The sequence below is a fragment of the Mustelus asterias genome, chromosome 2 (assembly GCF_964213995.1).
Source record: "Mustelus asterias chromosome 2, sMusAst1.hap1.1, whole genome shotgun sequence".
NCBI classification, from domain to species: domain Eukaryota; kingdom Metazoa; phylum Chordata; class Chondrichthyes; order Carcharhiniformes; family Triakidae; genus Mustelus; species Mustelus asterias.
The window spans coordinates 104830617-104846604 of NC_135802.1; the positions used below are offsets into that span (position 1 = coordinate 104830617).

Sequence of the window (15988 nt, forward strand, 5' to 3'; positions counted from 1 at the left end):
TCCCCACACTGAACACCATGGGCCCGATTTTACAATTTTCATTCTAAATGCTGAATCTGGGCGCAATTCAGATCCAATTTGGAAACCTGTTCTCAGGCGCCTCCAAACGCACTTAGCCTGAAAAAGAAATCGCAGGTCTGAATCGTGCTGTGGGCGGGGCTTAGCGCATCTGAAAACGATCGGAGCTTTGAACTGTGCATGCACAATTAGAAAAAAAAATTTGAGAAACGCGCCCCTGTCACATCGCTCTCGGGCTGCAAAAAGCGGATAAAGCAGCCCAGGAGCGAAAGACGGGAACGATGGTCCCAACAGATATCGCCCCACACCCACAACATAACTGTCCCCCATATCCACCCAACCCCGCTACCCAGACCGATCACGACCCCCTGCCCCACTTCCCCCCTCACCGATCACCTGCAGAGTGGCAGCGGACCCCCTTGACCCCTCCCACCAGAGATCCATCTGGCCTCCCACCCGCCATCCCCCCACCACCACCAGTGAGCAATCGGGCCTCCCCCTGCCACCCCCCCCTCCCCAACCAGAGAATGATTGGGCCTCCGCCCTCAGAGAAAGTTCGGGCCTCTCCCCCTCCCCCAACCAGACAATGATCTGCCCTTCTCCTTCCCCGCCCCCCCCCTACCAGACAACGATCGGGCCTCCCTCCTCCCCACCAGAGATATATCTGACCTGCCTCCTCCTCCCCCCACCACCAGAAAATGATCGGGCCTCCCTTCTCCTGCCCCCTCCGCCCCCACCAGAGAATGATCTGACCCGCCTCCCTCCTCCCTCCCTCTCCCCCACCACCGATCTGAGTCAGAAAACTGCTAGAAGCTCTGAACTTACCTCTTCAGCAGCAGGAGCACCCGAAACAGACCTTTGCCGAGCATGTCTGTTTCGGGCCGAATCTGGACACGCAAACGCGATGGTAAAGGGGGAAATGCTGATAAAGTTGGGCGGGCAGTTCATTAATTCAATTTAAATGCATGCAAATGCATTTAAATTGCCGTTGCGCCCGTTTCGGGCACGAATCGGATTGGGGTCATTCCCGGGCCTCGGTAAAGTGGGCATCTGCACGGATGTGGGCGCAGATCGTGTTAATGACCTCACACTCGACTTTACCATGTTTTCGCACCCATTTTCGGGCGCGACGCAATGGTAAAATCGGGCCCCATATGTCTCAGTTTTGCCTACTCATTTAATCAACTTTTGTAAATGTTCCATCTCCACTGTTTAACATGTCACATATATTAGTGCTACCAGCAAACAGATATATGGCTTTCTTTCTTTATCCAAAGCACTTACTCTTTGTGAAGAAGAACCGGGAGTTATATGTGGTGTCTTGGTCAATATTTAATCATCAATCAACATCAAAAAAATGATTATCTGGTCATTATCATATTGCTGTTGTGGGAATTTGCTGTGTACAAAATTGCTGCTCACATTACAATAGTAACTGCCCTTCAAGAATACTCATTGACTGGAAAGCACTTTGAGATGTCTGGCTGGTGGACACGTAAATCACTATATTAATGCAAGTTGTTCTCCTATCCTGGTACCATCAGATCCCGGACATTTGTCATTCTTTAATTACAATAATTTCTCCATTAACATGGTTTCAATTATATTGAATCCCAACTGGTTCGTCCTTTTGATTTATTTATTTTTAAATTTTCTTGGACAGAATTTTATGGTCCATGCTGCAGTCAGGGATTGAAGGTGTGACTAAAATTCCCCCGACAATCTTTCCACTGCCCTGCTCACTCTTGCCCCAATTGAGGCCCTTAAGTAGACATTTATTTATTAGTGTCACAAGTAAGCTTACATTAACACTGCAATTAAGTTAATGTGAAATTCCCCTCGTCACGGCACTCCGGCACCTGTTCAGGTACACTGAGGGAGAATTTAGCATGGCTAATGTACCTAACCAGCACATCTTTTGGACTGTGGAGGGAAACCAGAGCACCTGGAGGAAGCCCATGCAGACACGGGGAGAACATGCAAACTCCGCACAGACAGTGACCCAAGGCAGGAATTGAACCCAGGTCCCTGACACTGTGAGGCAGCAGTGCTAATTACTGTGCCACTGTGTTGCCCACGATAAGCAAAGGGCTGTTTGCCACCAAGCCTCAGTTTTAAGACTGGTGAGAGAAGTTCAGGGGCACGAGGGGAAAACACAAAGTAACTCTGTCAAAAGAACCCCCTCACTTAATTGCTCCTGGACTTCGGAACTTAAACTTTGGGAACTGCATTTACTCCCAGCAGTGGGCTTTGCTGTTTTTGGGCATTTCTGTTTATTCATTTACAGGATTTGGGCATCAGTGTCTAGACCAACATTTATTACCCATCCCTAATTAGCCTTGAGAAGGTGGTGATGAGCTGCCTTCTTGAATAGCCTCAATTCATGTAGTGTAGATACACTCACAGTGCCTTTAGGGAGGGAGTTCCAGGATTTTGACCCAGCAACAATAAAGAAATTGCAATATATTTCCAAGTCAGGATGGTGAGTGACTTGGAGGGGAACCTCTAGGTTTGTGGTGTACCCAGATATTTGCTGCTCTTGTCCTTTAAGATGGTAGCAGTTGTGATTAGGAAGGTGCTACCTAAGGAACCTTGGTGAATTCCTGCAATGCACCTGGTACACACTGCTACCACTGTGCGTTAATGGTGGAGGGAGTGAATATTTATGGATGGGGTGCCAATCACGTGGCTGGACGCTGTCAAGTTTTGTGAGCTTTGTTGGAGCTGCACTCAGTATGCAGGTACAACATGTAATTAGGAAAGCTAGTACAATGATATCATTTGTCATGAGAAGAATTGAATACAGAAGTAGGGAAGTTATGCATCAGTTGTACAGGGCACTAATGAGATCACATTTGGTGTACTGTGCACAGTATTGATCATTTTAATTAAGGAAGGGTGTAAATGAAGCAGTTCAGAGATGGTTTACCAGATTAATACCTGGAATGGGTGAGTTGTCGTATGAGGAAAAGTTGTATAGGCTAGGCTTGTATCCACTGGAGCTTAGAAGAATAAGAGGCAATTTGATTGAAATATATAAAACCTGAGGTGTCTTCACAGGGTGGATGTGGAGAAGATGTTTCATCTTATGGGAGAATATAGAACCAGGGATCACAGTTTAAAAATAAGGGGTCGCCCATTTAAAATGGAGATGAGGTGAAATCTTTTCTCTGCGGGTTGAGAGTCTTTGGAACACTCTTCCAGAAAAGGCAGTGGAAGCAGTCCTTTTAAGGCAGAGGTTGATAGATTCTTGGTAAGCAAGGGGGTGATAGAATATCAGAGACATGCTGCAGTTTTAAAGTTGCTATCAGATCAGCCATGATCTTATTAAATGGTGGAACAGGTTTGAGGATCTGAATGGCCTACTCCTACTTCTTGTTCGTATGTTTCCATGTTCATCTAGGCATGTGGAGACTATTCCACCACACTTCTGACTCATGCCTTGCAGATGGTGGATGGAATTTGGGGAGTCGGGAGGAGAGTTAATCACCACAGGATTCCTAGTCTCTGACCTCTTTGTGTTGCCACAGTATTTAGATGACTAATTCAGTTCTATTTTGGGTCAATGCTAACACCCAGTGTGTTGATAGTGGGGGATTCAGTAATAGTAATACCATTAAATGTCAAGGGGTGATGGTTAGATCCTCTCTGGTTGGAGATGGTCATTGCCTGGCACTTGTATGGCACAAATGTTACTTGCCATTTTTCAGCTTCATCATAGAATCCCACAGTGCAGGAAGCCGCCATTCAGCCCATCAAGTTTGCACTGACCTCAATCCCACTCAGGTCCTACCCCCATAACCCCATGCATTTACCCTAGCTTGTCCCCCTGACACTAAGGGGCAATTTAGCATGGCTAATCCACCTAACCCATACCTTTGGACTGTGGGAGGAAACCGGAGCACCCTGAGGAAACCCATGCAGACACGGGGAGAACGTGCAAACTCCACACAGATAGTGACTTAAGATAGGAGTTGAACCCGGGTCCCTGGTGCTGTGAAGCAGCAGTGCTAACCACTGTGCTACCGTGCCGCCCCAAAGCCTAAGTCTGAATATTGTTTAGGACTTTCTGTATTTGGACATGGATTGCTTCAATATCCAAGGAGATGCAAATGATGCTGAACATTGTGCAGTCACCACTGAACATCCATGAGCGAATGTCCCCAGTGCTGACCTTATGTTGCAAGGAAGGTTATTGATAAAGCAGCTGAAAACATTTGGGCCTAGGATACTACCCTGAGGAACTCCTGCATGATATCCTGGTACTGAGATGATTGACCTTCAACAACCACATCCATCTTACTCTGTGCCAGGTATGGCTTCAGCCAGTGGAACAATCTCCTCAATTCCCACTGACTCCAGTTTTGCAAGGGCTACTTGATGCCACACTCAAAATATCAAAATAAGACCATAAGGCCATAAGACATAGGAGCAAAATTAGGCTCCTCGGCCCATCGAGTCTGCTCCGCCATTCAATCATGGCTGATATTTTTCTCATCCCCATTCTCCTGCCTTTTCCCCATAACCCCTGACCCCCCCTTATTAATCAAAAACCTATCTAACTCTCTCTTAAAGATACTCAATGACCTGCCCTCCACAGCCTTCTGCGGCAAAGAGTTCCACAGATTCACCACTCTTTGGATGAAGAAATTCCTCCTCATCTCTGTTTTCAAGGATAATATTCCAAATGGGGTCTGACCAGAGCCTTATACAGCCTCAGAAGTACATCCCTGCTCTTGTATTCTAGCCCTCTTGACATGAATACTAACATTGCATTTGCTTTCCTAACTGCCGATTGAACCTGCACATTAATCTTAAGAGAATCTTGAACAATGACTCCCAAGTCCTTTTATGTTTCTGCTAGCTTGATGTCAAGGGCAGTGAATCCCACCTCACTTCTCAAATTCAGCTCTTTTGTGCATATTTCAACAAAGACTGTAATGAGGTCAGCAGCTAAGTAGCCCTGGCAAAATCCATTTTAAACATCAGTGAACAGTTTATTGTTAAGGCTGCTTGATAGCACTGTTGATGACCCTTTCCATCATTTTTTTGATGACTGACAGTAGACTAATAGGGCAATAATTAGCTGGGTTGGATTTGTCCTGTTTTATGCACAGGACATACCTGGACAACTTTCCACATTGCCGAGTAGATGCCAGGATTGCAGCAATACTGGAATATCTTGGCTAGTGGTGCAGCAAGTTCTGAAGCACAATTATTGCTGGAATATTATCAGGGCCCAAAACCTTTGCAGTATCCAGTGCCTTGAGCTGTTTCTTGATATCACATGGAGTGAATTGAATTGACTGGATGACTGGCATCTGAGACGCTAGGAATCTCTGGGGGAGACGGAGATGGATCATCCACTCGGTACTTCAGGCTGAAGATCATTGCAAATGCTTCAAGCTTTATCTTTTGCACTGATATGCTGGCTCCCCCATCATTGAGGATGGGGATAATTATGCAACCTAATCTACATTATTCATGGTTGAACATGGCAGGATTGCAGAGTTTAGATCTGCTTTGTTGGTTTTGGAATTGCTTAGCTTCATCTGTCTTTTGCTGCTTGTACCTTTTGGCTCGCAAGTAGTCCTGTGTTGTAGCTTCACCAGGTTGACACCTAATTTTTATGTACGCCTGATGCTGCACTGGTGTGCCCTCCCTCACCCTTCATTACATCTGGGTTGATCTCCCTGCTTGGTTTTAATGGTAGGGTGTGGGTTATGCTAGGCCATGAGTTTACAGATTGTGGTAGAGTACAATTCTGCTGCTGCTAATGGCCTACAATGCCTCATGGTTACCAGTCTGGAGTTGCTCGATCACTTCAAAATCTATCCCATTTGGTAGGTGGTAGTCCCACACAACACAATGGAGGGGTATCCTCAATGTGAAGATGAGAAATCTATCCCATTTGGTAGGTGGTAGTCCCACACAACACAATGGAGGGGTATCCTCAATGTGAAGATGAGACTTTGTCTCCACAAGGAGTTGTGATGGTCCCTCCTACCAATACTGTCATGGACAGATGCATCAACAGCAGACTGGTTGATGAGGATGAGATCAAGTCTGTTTTTCCTTCCTGTTGGTTCCCTCACCACTTGCCGCAGGTCTAGCATTATGTCCTTTAGACCTGGCCAGCTCGGCCTGTAGTGGTGCTACTAGCTAGTGGGACTAGAGCTGTTTTTCAATCTGATTGGCAGACAGATCTGAGGCGGGTCTTCCTCCACTGTGGGAGTCAAATTCCTGCCTCCAGCCAATAAATGCTCCTTGGAGTGTTAGGTGGCTGTGGGGCAGTTAGTATTGACAGGAATGCATTGCCTGCTTACTCTTTGGGTGTTGCCATCCAAAAAGCCTGGCCCTTATATCTCTGGTATTTTATCCTCATCTTTCCAATAAAAGTGGATATAAAGTAGCAATTCAGTTAAGTCTGCCATTTCCTGATTTCCAATGAGTAACAATGATTCAACCTCCTTCCCCTGCAGCTGTTGGCTGCTCAATGGAAGGTTACAAATAAACATTCTGGCTCTTGAAGTAGCTGCCGAACTGCTGAAAATAACATGTGAATTGCATTTCATAAACTGCTGAGCAGATCCAGCCTTGTAGGGCAATACAAAAATCTTGTGGGAGATCAGCACTGACAGTCTGTTATGAAGCTTTCTCGTCTTCAGTTGGGTTTATCTGAAATGTACTGACTTCATGGCAGAATGTTGCTCTTCCCAACTTCACACTTTTGAAAACTATCCTTTTCAAAACCTAAAAGTAACATGAATTATTTCCTGTATTGTTAACCGCCATACTTAATCCATTAATTTGTTTTTGTAATTGACTTAGTCTGTGATAGTTACAATTCATTGCATCAGACAATACAATATCACAACAGAACCACTGTTGCTGCATAATCTAGTAGTCCTTACCTCCACATCTAGCTGGGCCTTCCCTTGCAGGCAGTTGGGTTGACGTTTGGCCTGATGATGAACTTGAACTAGGATGACTGTAAGCAGGGAATGGTGGTGGCGGCGGAGGTGGTGGTGGTATTGGTGGGGGAGGAGGAGGAGACATTGAAGACATACTTGGTTTGTTGGAAAAGCTGGGTAATTTTGGTGGCAAGGGCGGAGGAACTTCTAAATTGCTCAAAAGAGGAGGTGGTGGTGGTGGTAGAGCATTTTCTGTTTTACTGTAAGGGGAAAAGGAAGGAGCTGGAGGTAGTGGAGGTGGAGGGAGAGGAGGAGGAGGAAAATCTGTACAGTCTTCAATACAAAGTAATGAAGGTGGAGGTGGAGCAGGAAACATGAAATCTGAAGTTTGGTCTTGGAAATTATGGGAAGGTGGAGGTGGAGGTGGTGGGGGTGGTGGCTGTGTGTATTGATATTTAAATGGTGAAACACTTACTTGTATAGGAGGGGGAGGAGGAGGATGTGAAGGAACAACTGGAGGGGGAGACAATTGAGTTGTTGTTACTGTTTTTGTAGGTTTATTATCGAGAGGAGAGGATATGGGACCTGATGGGGGAGTAACAGGAAGGGGAGGAGGTGGAGGTGCATTGGCAGATATATTAAGGCGCCCTTGAATTGCCCTTTGCACTTTAGATAAATCAGGTTGGTTGGAAGCACTTTTATCATTTCTAATACTGTCAGAATATCTTGATGTTTGCATTTTCATATTGGAAGGTTGAACAGCTGGTTTGGAACCTCTCTCTGAAATCAACAATAACAGCTATAGTTAAAAAGACTTTTACATCTAATCTTCATTAACTAAAATCTATCACTGCAACAAACATATTTCCCTCAAAATTAATTTATCAATTTTCAATGGAAGCTAGGTAAAAAAAATATGGTGAGGTAATTATTAAAATGTACAATAATGTGGAGGATTTGTATTTCATATCTCCATTAAAATCATAACCAGATTGCAAAAAAAATGTTTTCACAATGTCACTAAGAATCTAGTACAAGAGGAAACTTTCACCAGCCCATTTACAAACCACTACACATAGCAACTAAAGAAATTCATACCTCTGTATAAGTATTATCAGCTGACTTGCTGTGTTGTGAAGTATCGTAATGAGGATGAATAAAAATAAAGATCTTGCTGGCTGGAATTCTATCTTTTCTCTTAAGGCATTAAAGGAATAGTTTTTGGGCTTCACACTACTGATGATGATACAGTCCACCAACAAATTAGAAATTCAAATGCACATAATATAAAAATAAATTAATCATAAATGAAAAAACTTTATTTTAGAAAATGCACCCTAGTTACATCTGGCAGTCAGAATTTTATTAATTTAAAAAATACCATTCTATTCTCTCCCCTGCCCAATCAGCATGTGGAACAGGCCACTCTGGGGTGGGAGGAGGACGATGGAGAGCAAAGGAATTGGAGGTGAAAGCCAGGTCTAGACAGTTTACATCACATACAACATCCAAATCTGTCAGATATGGGGAGGCAAGTCACCTACTTCCGATATGGTATACTGAAGCCGAGATTTTCCACTCCCGCTCATGTCAGGCGGATTCGACAACGGGAGCAGAAAATATGCCGAGATCAGCCAAATCCTTTTATGTTGTGGTAACCTCATGATGTGATTATCCCCTCCCCTGTCAATAACAGGGCACATTTCTCGACATTCAACTTTGGAAGCATCATCTGAATTCATCAGCAGATAATAATCAGACCCCAAGCCTGAATCATTCTCTCGCCTGTCAAAAAATCCATCCATGGCGGTGTGGCGGCAGAACAGCGTGAAATCTTACTGGTCTCCCCAAGACACGCACCTGCCAGCAGACCTGCCAGGAGAGCTCAGATAAGTGCCATTCCTCAAGGGGTGGGGAGGTGGGTCATATCCTAGCACTGCCTCCTGCACCGCCCGGATACAGCTAGTGACAGTGCAAGGGGTTCCAGCATGAAATCCTTTGTGCTAAGGCAGTCTTTAAAAATGGCAGCCTGATCCCTGGGTGACCAACCTGCTGGCAGGCTGAACACATCAGTAGCTGCCCTGCCAGCAATACATCATGGGACCCGACCCTTGATTTCTTTTTCACAATCCAGGACTATACAGTAGCAAAAGCAGTCCTAGCTGTCGGGGGGCTTCAATGCCTTTACCGATTCCCAGGATAATCTCATCCAGACTTTGCCATTAATTATAGTCAATGCAAGAGATTGCAGGAAATACGATGCTTCAATATTTAAAATGAATTTATGGGATGTGGGCATCACTGGCTACATCAGCATTTATCGCCCATCCCTAAATGCCCTTGAGACGGTGATGGTGAGCTCCCTTCTTGAGCAGCTGCAGTCCCTGTAATGTAGGTACACCCACAGTGCTGTTAGGGAGGAAATTCCAGGATTTTGACCCAGTGACAGTGAAGGAATGGTGATATACTTCCAAGTCAGGATGGTGAGTAACTTGGAAGGAACCTCCAGATGGTGGTGCTCCCAGGAATCTGCTGCTCTTATCCTTCTAGATGGTAGCGTTGTGGGATTGGAAGGTGCTGCCTAAGGTGAGTTCCTGCAATGCACCTTGTAGATGGTACACATGGCTGCCACTCTCCGTTGGTGGTGGACGAATTGAATGTTTATGGAAGGGGTACCAGTCAAGTGGGCTGCTTTGTCCTGAATGGTGTCAAGTTTCTTGAGTGTTGTTGGATTTGCACTTATCCAGGCGAGTAGAGAGTATTCCATTAAACTCCTGATTTGTGTCTTGTAAATGGTGGACAGGCACTGGAGAGTCACAAAGTGAGTTACTTGCCACAGGATTCCTAGCCTTTGATCTGACCTGGTAGCCACAGTATTCATAGAGCTCATCCAGTTCAGTTTTTGGTCAATGATAACCCCCAGGATCTTGATAGTGGGGCTTTCAGTGATGGTAATGCCATTGAATGTCAAGGGGCGATGATGGTTAGATCCTCCCTTGTTGGAGATGGTCATTGCTTGGCACTTGTATGGCATGAGTGCTACTTGCCACTTATCAGCTCAAGCCTGTTCTTGCTACATTTGGACATGAATTGCTTCAGCACCTGAATGATACGAACATTGTCATTGGTGAACATCCCCACTTCTGACGTTATGATGGAAGGAAGGTCAGTGATGAAGCAGCTGAAGATGGTTGGGCCTAGGACACTACCCTGAGCAACTCCTGCATTGATATTCTGGAACTAAGATGATTGACCTCCAATCATCACAACCATCTTGCTTTGTGCCAGGTATAACTCCAACCAGCGAAGGATTTTCCCCTGCTTCCCATTGATTCCAGTTTTGCTAGTGCTCTTTGAATCCATACACGGTCAAATGCTGCCTTGATGTCAAAGGCAGTAACTCTCACCTCACCTCTGGCATTCAGCTCTTTTGTCCATGTTTGAACCAAGGCTGTAATGAAGTCAGCAGCTGAGTGATCCTGGTGGAGTCTAAACTGAGCCTCCGTGAACAAGTTATTGCTGAGTATGTGCCGCTTGATAGCTGTTGATGGCCCCATCCATCACTTTGCTGATGATCTAGAGTAGACTGTTGGGGCAGTAATTGGCCAGATTAGATTTTTCCTGTTTCTTGTGTATAGAACATCCCTTGGCAATTTTCCACGTTGCCAGGTAGATGCCAGCATTTTAGCAGTACTGGAACAGCTTGGTTAGGGGAGCAGCAAGTCCTGGAGCACATGTATTCAGTACTATTGCCAGAATGCTGTCAGGGCCTATAGTTTTCCAGTATCCAGTGCCTTCAGCCATTTCTTGATATCATGTGGAGTGAATTGAATTGACTGTAGACTGACATCTGTGATGCTGGTGATGTCTGAAGGAGGCCAAGGTGAATCATCCACTTACCACTTCTGGCTGAGGATTGTTGCAATGCTTATCTTTTGCACTCATGCTAAGCACCTCCATCATTGAGCATGGGGATATTTGTGGAGCCTCCTCCCCGAGTGAGTTGTTCAATTGTCCACCACCCGTAGCACAATTTAGAAGAACAGCATAGTTATCCCTCGTGTTCTGACTAATATTTGTCCCTCAATCAATACATTAAAAAATCTATAATCTGGTTGTTATCTCACTGCTATTTCTGCAGATTAGCTGCCATGTCTCCTACATTACAATAGTGACTAAATTTCAAAATTCCTTCATTGGACATATAAAAAGTAGGAGCTGGAATAGGGCATTTGGCCCCTTGAGCCTGCTCTGCCATTCAATAAGATCATGGCTGATCTGATCCCACCAAAATTGTACACAGTGCTCCTATTATGTTTTTATGTTAGTGTCTCAAATGCAGCTGGGGACAACTTAAGAGGATAGCTTAATATGTTTTGGATATTTTGTGGGGCAGAAGTATTAAATCAATCACCCTGACATATTCCCTTAAGTTACATTTTCTTTGAGTATGTTCACTGAAGTGGAGCATATTTATTTAGTGTGCTATATCAGTCCCATAGGAAAGCTTTCTACTTAAATCCAGTTGTGGTCTCAGCAATGCCTTGTACAGTTATAACAAAACTTCCTTACTTTTATACTACATCCCTTTTGCAATAATGGCCAACATGACTTTTGCCTTCCTGATTACTTGCTGTATTAGCATGCTAATTTCTTGTGATTCATGAATGAAGATATCCAGATCCCTCTGTACTGCAGCAGTCTGTAGTCTCTCTCCATTTAAATAATATTCTGTTTTTCTGCTCTTTTTGCCAAAGTGGACAACCTCACATTTCCCAAATTATACTCCATCTACTAAATTTTTGCCCCTCATTTAATCTATCTATAACTCTTTGGAGACTCTTGTTGTCCTCACAACTTGCATTCCTACCTATCTTTGTGTCATCAGTAAATTTGGCTACAATATCATCAGTCCCTTCATCCAAGTAATGAATACAGGTTGTAAATAGTTGAGGTTTAAGCACTGTTCCCTGTGGCACTCCATTAGTTCCAGTTTGCCAACCTGAAAATGATCTTTCTCTTTCCTGTGCATTAGCTAATCCTCTATCCATGAGCTCTTAGCTGGTGTAATAACCTTTTAAGTGGCACCTTATCAAATGTCTTTGAAAATCCAAATACACTATCTGCTGATTCTCCTTTGTTCATCTTGCTTGTTACATCCTTAAAGAGCTCTAATAATTTTTTCCAAACACGATTTCCCTTTCATGAAACCATGTTGACTCTGCTTGCTGGGATTATGATTTTCTAAATGTCTTCTGCTTCCGTAATAATGGATTCATTGTAATAGATTTCCAAAGATATTGCTTCTGTTACTTGTGTTACACAGGTGGCTCTTCAATAGAAACAGGAATCCCCCTGAGATTCTAAATTGTGGCGATGAATCGGATTCCTGAAGATTGGCCCGAGACAATGGGTGGAACATTGGTGCATACTGAACTCCAAACCTGCTGAACAGGTATTAAAATCAAAAATCTGGCAGGCCAACATTTGAATCTGAAAACTAGTCACTTGCCCATATTATCCATCATTAGGAGTAGTTGTCTCCAGACACAGAAACTTATCTGCCAGGAGTGCAAAATGGAAATTTGAGCAAATCATCGAATTATGTTAAAAAATTCCAGGCAGGTGACTCTCTGGACTAGAAATACAATATCATAGAATTCGTCCAAATATGTTTTAAATTATTCTACAGGATTACCTGAAGCATCTCTCTGTCCTGTAGGTCTGAGAACAGGAAATCCTCCTTGAAACAAACCACCCATGGCAGCTGTTGTTGCTCCTCCACCCACAGCTCCAGTGCCATTTCCACCTTTGGATTCTGCAGACAAGTGAAAATAAATTGTCTAACTTATAGTTACAAGCTTCTATAGGATCCACACCCAGCAGAACATCCTTTAAGATAGTTAGTGGCATACCTTAAATTTTCCCAGATTTTCTGTTTATTTGAATAGTCAAAAAAAATGTAATGTGTCCTGCAATTTCTGGTATATATTTTTGATAGGAGAGGCTCCCCCACAAAATTACTACTGACATACAATTAAAATTATTAATTAATTTTACCCACAAGCTAGAAAGATGTAACACTCTGAATTTATGAACTAAAATAATCAAGTAATGTATGTAAAACATGACCATCTTTGCACTGGATCTATCAACACATACATCCTAAGACCCTTCAACAGATTTAAAGTTTAAGTATATGAAAGCTGAGTAGTGTACGACAACCCCAGAAGTAATGCAGTGCGAGAATGAAGCACTTACTGTCAATGATCGGGGCACTTCTATCATTGACCTGTGCCACCTTTTTCAATCGTACTCCCTTGTGGATATCTCCTAGCAAAGCACTCCGTCCTTTTAGTTCATCTTTGGTTTGTTTGGGAAGTTCAACATGTGCCTGTAGGAAATTTGTAACCCGTTAGAATTCACACAAAACTTCTTAACATTCAGAAAGATAACAGAAAAACAGTTGAATCTTAAAGTACATTAAAATATTGAATCAACTAAAACTACAGAGTATTAGCATATTGTCTCAGTATAAGAAATTATATCCAGTAATAGTTGTTAGTTTACTAAAGTCAGTTTTAGGTATCTACAAAATCCTTAACTCTACTGCTTGGAGAACATTGGGCTTGTCAATACGTGCCTTTCTTGGAGAAGAGAGTTTGTTTCAGTTATACTTTCATCTAATTTACTGGCTTGTATTTAATTATTCCCTGATTATTGTGCCAGGACACAAGTCAAATTACATTGTGCTAGAATTGACTATAAAAGTAGCATAATGTCATAAATCATCAGCAAGTTCAGAGGGATGCAGATATATCATTAAATGTGTGAATCTTGAAGTTGCTCCTCTGTACACTACATGGAATAGCATCCCACTGCCATTCAAATGTGCTGAACAGCAAGAGGCTCCTGTCCTGTCATTATAGATATAGGCCCGAATTTTCACTCCTGGGTTGGGAGTGCAGAGACGCGTCATTTCCCAGCTCCACCAACCTGACCAAAGAAACAGAGGCCCAGAAGGTTGGATTTTCATTCCAGGGTGATGGGCTGGATTAAAAATCAGGCCTGTCGCCCCTGGAAGGAATGCGGAAGCTGCCAGGTGCAGAGTTGGCCTGGGTGGAAGGCCTGCCTCTGTGCTCCAGCACTTTGCTGAAATTATTTTTAAAATTATTTTAAAACAAATATAATCTCTCTAGTCTTCATCCTTCAACAGCCATGTAATCCCTATGCCTCATCCATGCTAACCTATATCCCCACCCAGTTTCCACCCACCTCCATGGCTTCTCATACCTTTTATGTCACCCTGTGACATTTTATACATTCTTATACCCCCTCATACCCCGATTCCAAGCCATGCCCCCACTCATCCCCATTGCCATTTATAGCCCCTATGCCAACTCATGCCAACCTATGTTCCCCACTTACCAACCTTTGCCCTTACCCCCTCCATACTAACTTGCCTAGTTAGTATCCACCATGGGCAAACCTCAGGAGCCATTCTATCATAAAATAAATGTGTCTATGGATGTAGTTAATGTTGTTTAAAAGTCTGACAAAAATTCAAAACATTGAAATTTCTTTAACTAACCTCTTATAAAAACAAAATCTCTATTCAATAATGAACTGTAGCCAGCAATCAATCTGTTCACTTAACATGTACTCCACTGTGGTAATGTTAGGTTGTAAAATCAGTCACGAAGTACAAATCCTCCAATGATAACCCTCAAGCTTCAGGCTTATGTAAACAGACAGAATAAAACAGCAGGCACTGTTTTTCTTAAACTCCATGCATTTTTTTAAAATTTAATTCCCAGTAGAGTTCAATCCCTTGACAGCTCTGACAGTTCTAATAACTTTTGACAGGGAAAAATACACCACACGCAAGAGAGAGAGAAATAAGATCAGGCAGCCTATCAAAGCAGGCTGACTTTGACTTTTGCACTTTCATGTACCTCAAATATTACACATTTAGCCTACTTGACAACTTTAAGATGCATTATAAAGTCTGTCACCTGCTATTATTCAGCTAGAGCTAATCCTTGTCCTTTTCTTTCGTCTAGATCTTTACCAGCAGCAGCCCTTCAAGACACCTCAGAGGACAATCAGGTTAAGAACGCAACTTCACAGAGATTAGCACTCAAGGGTTATACACAGTGAGCTAGAGAAGTCTGTATTTGATGAAGCACCCAGCATAATTGAGCAGGTTAGATAATGGTGGCAGGCCAGTAGACATTGTCATCTCCCAGTTTTGCTAAGCAAGACGGAGACACTGACTTCAGGGAACCAGCCATGAAAACAGAACAGCTTCCAGCACACAAGGAATTCATAGAATCATATAGCACAGAAAGAGGCCATTGCACCATCGGGCGGAATTTTACCAGCTCACCCCACCCACCGATGGACAGAGCGAGCTGGTAAATTCACGTGAGAGCCGAGAAATCAAGACCAAACCCGATTTCTCAGCTCTCGCAATTTTATGAGAGCCAGATTTCTGGAAAGGTCAGCCTCTCGCCGGAAGTGGGCAAGAGGCTGAATAATTTATTTAAATACATTCTAATCATAATGTACATGTGTTTAGTGAGCCCGGCACTCAATCGTCCGGGTTCACGTGTCTTTATGGCCTCTCTCCAGTGAGGAAAACATCTGTTCCCCATGAATAGGGAACAGTCCTGTTGGCCTCACCGTCAGAACTAGAGGCCATTGAGGTCCCACTGAGAGGCCGTGGGCAAGGGGGGTGCCTTTTGGGCAGTGCCATCCAGGCACTGCCAACATGGCACTTGGGCTATACCTAGTGGGCAACTTGGCAGTGGCTGGTGTGCAGTGTCAGGGGACAGGGCCTATGGGAGGCGGGGTGTGAAGGGGCAGGGCCTATGTGGTGTGCCTATGGGGGATGGCCCGCTGCCACTCTGCAATGGGATTGGACCGGAGGGGATGGGTGTGATGTCGGTCTGGGTGGCGGAGACCAGTGGTGGCTAGATGCATTGTTGGGCCTGCGATTGGCCGCGGGCCCCTGTAATTGCAGGGTGGGGAGGGTTGTGTTCAGGCTGCCTGCA

The 15988-nt window shown here is 43.9% G+C and overlaps 1 protein-coding gene across 2 annotated transcripts in view; it reads right to left on the reverse strand.

The window, feature by feature from the left end:
* Positions 1 to 15988, reverse strand: part of LOC144510214 (WAS/WASL-interacting protein family member 3-like) — a 91719-nt gene that overhangs the window by 19905 nt on the left and 55826 nt on the right. For both annotated transcript variants that reach the window (XM_078239712.1, XM_078239718.1), the window contains 3 exons: positions 13194 to 13326; positions 12631 to 12750; positions 6933 to 7712 (listed from right to left, as the gene is read on the reverse strand). In XM_078239712.1, the coding sequence (XP_078095838.1) occupies positions 6933 to 7712; positions 12631 to 12750; positions 13194 to 13326 (1033 nt within the window). The remainder of the gene's footprint in view (positions 1 to 6932; positions 7713 to 12630; positions 12751 to 13193; positions 13327 to 15988) is intronic.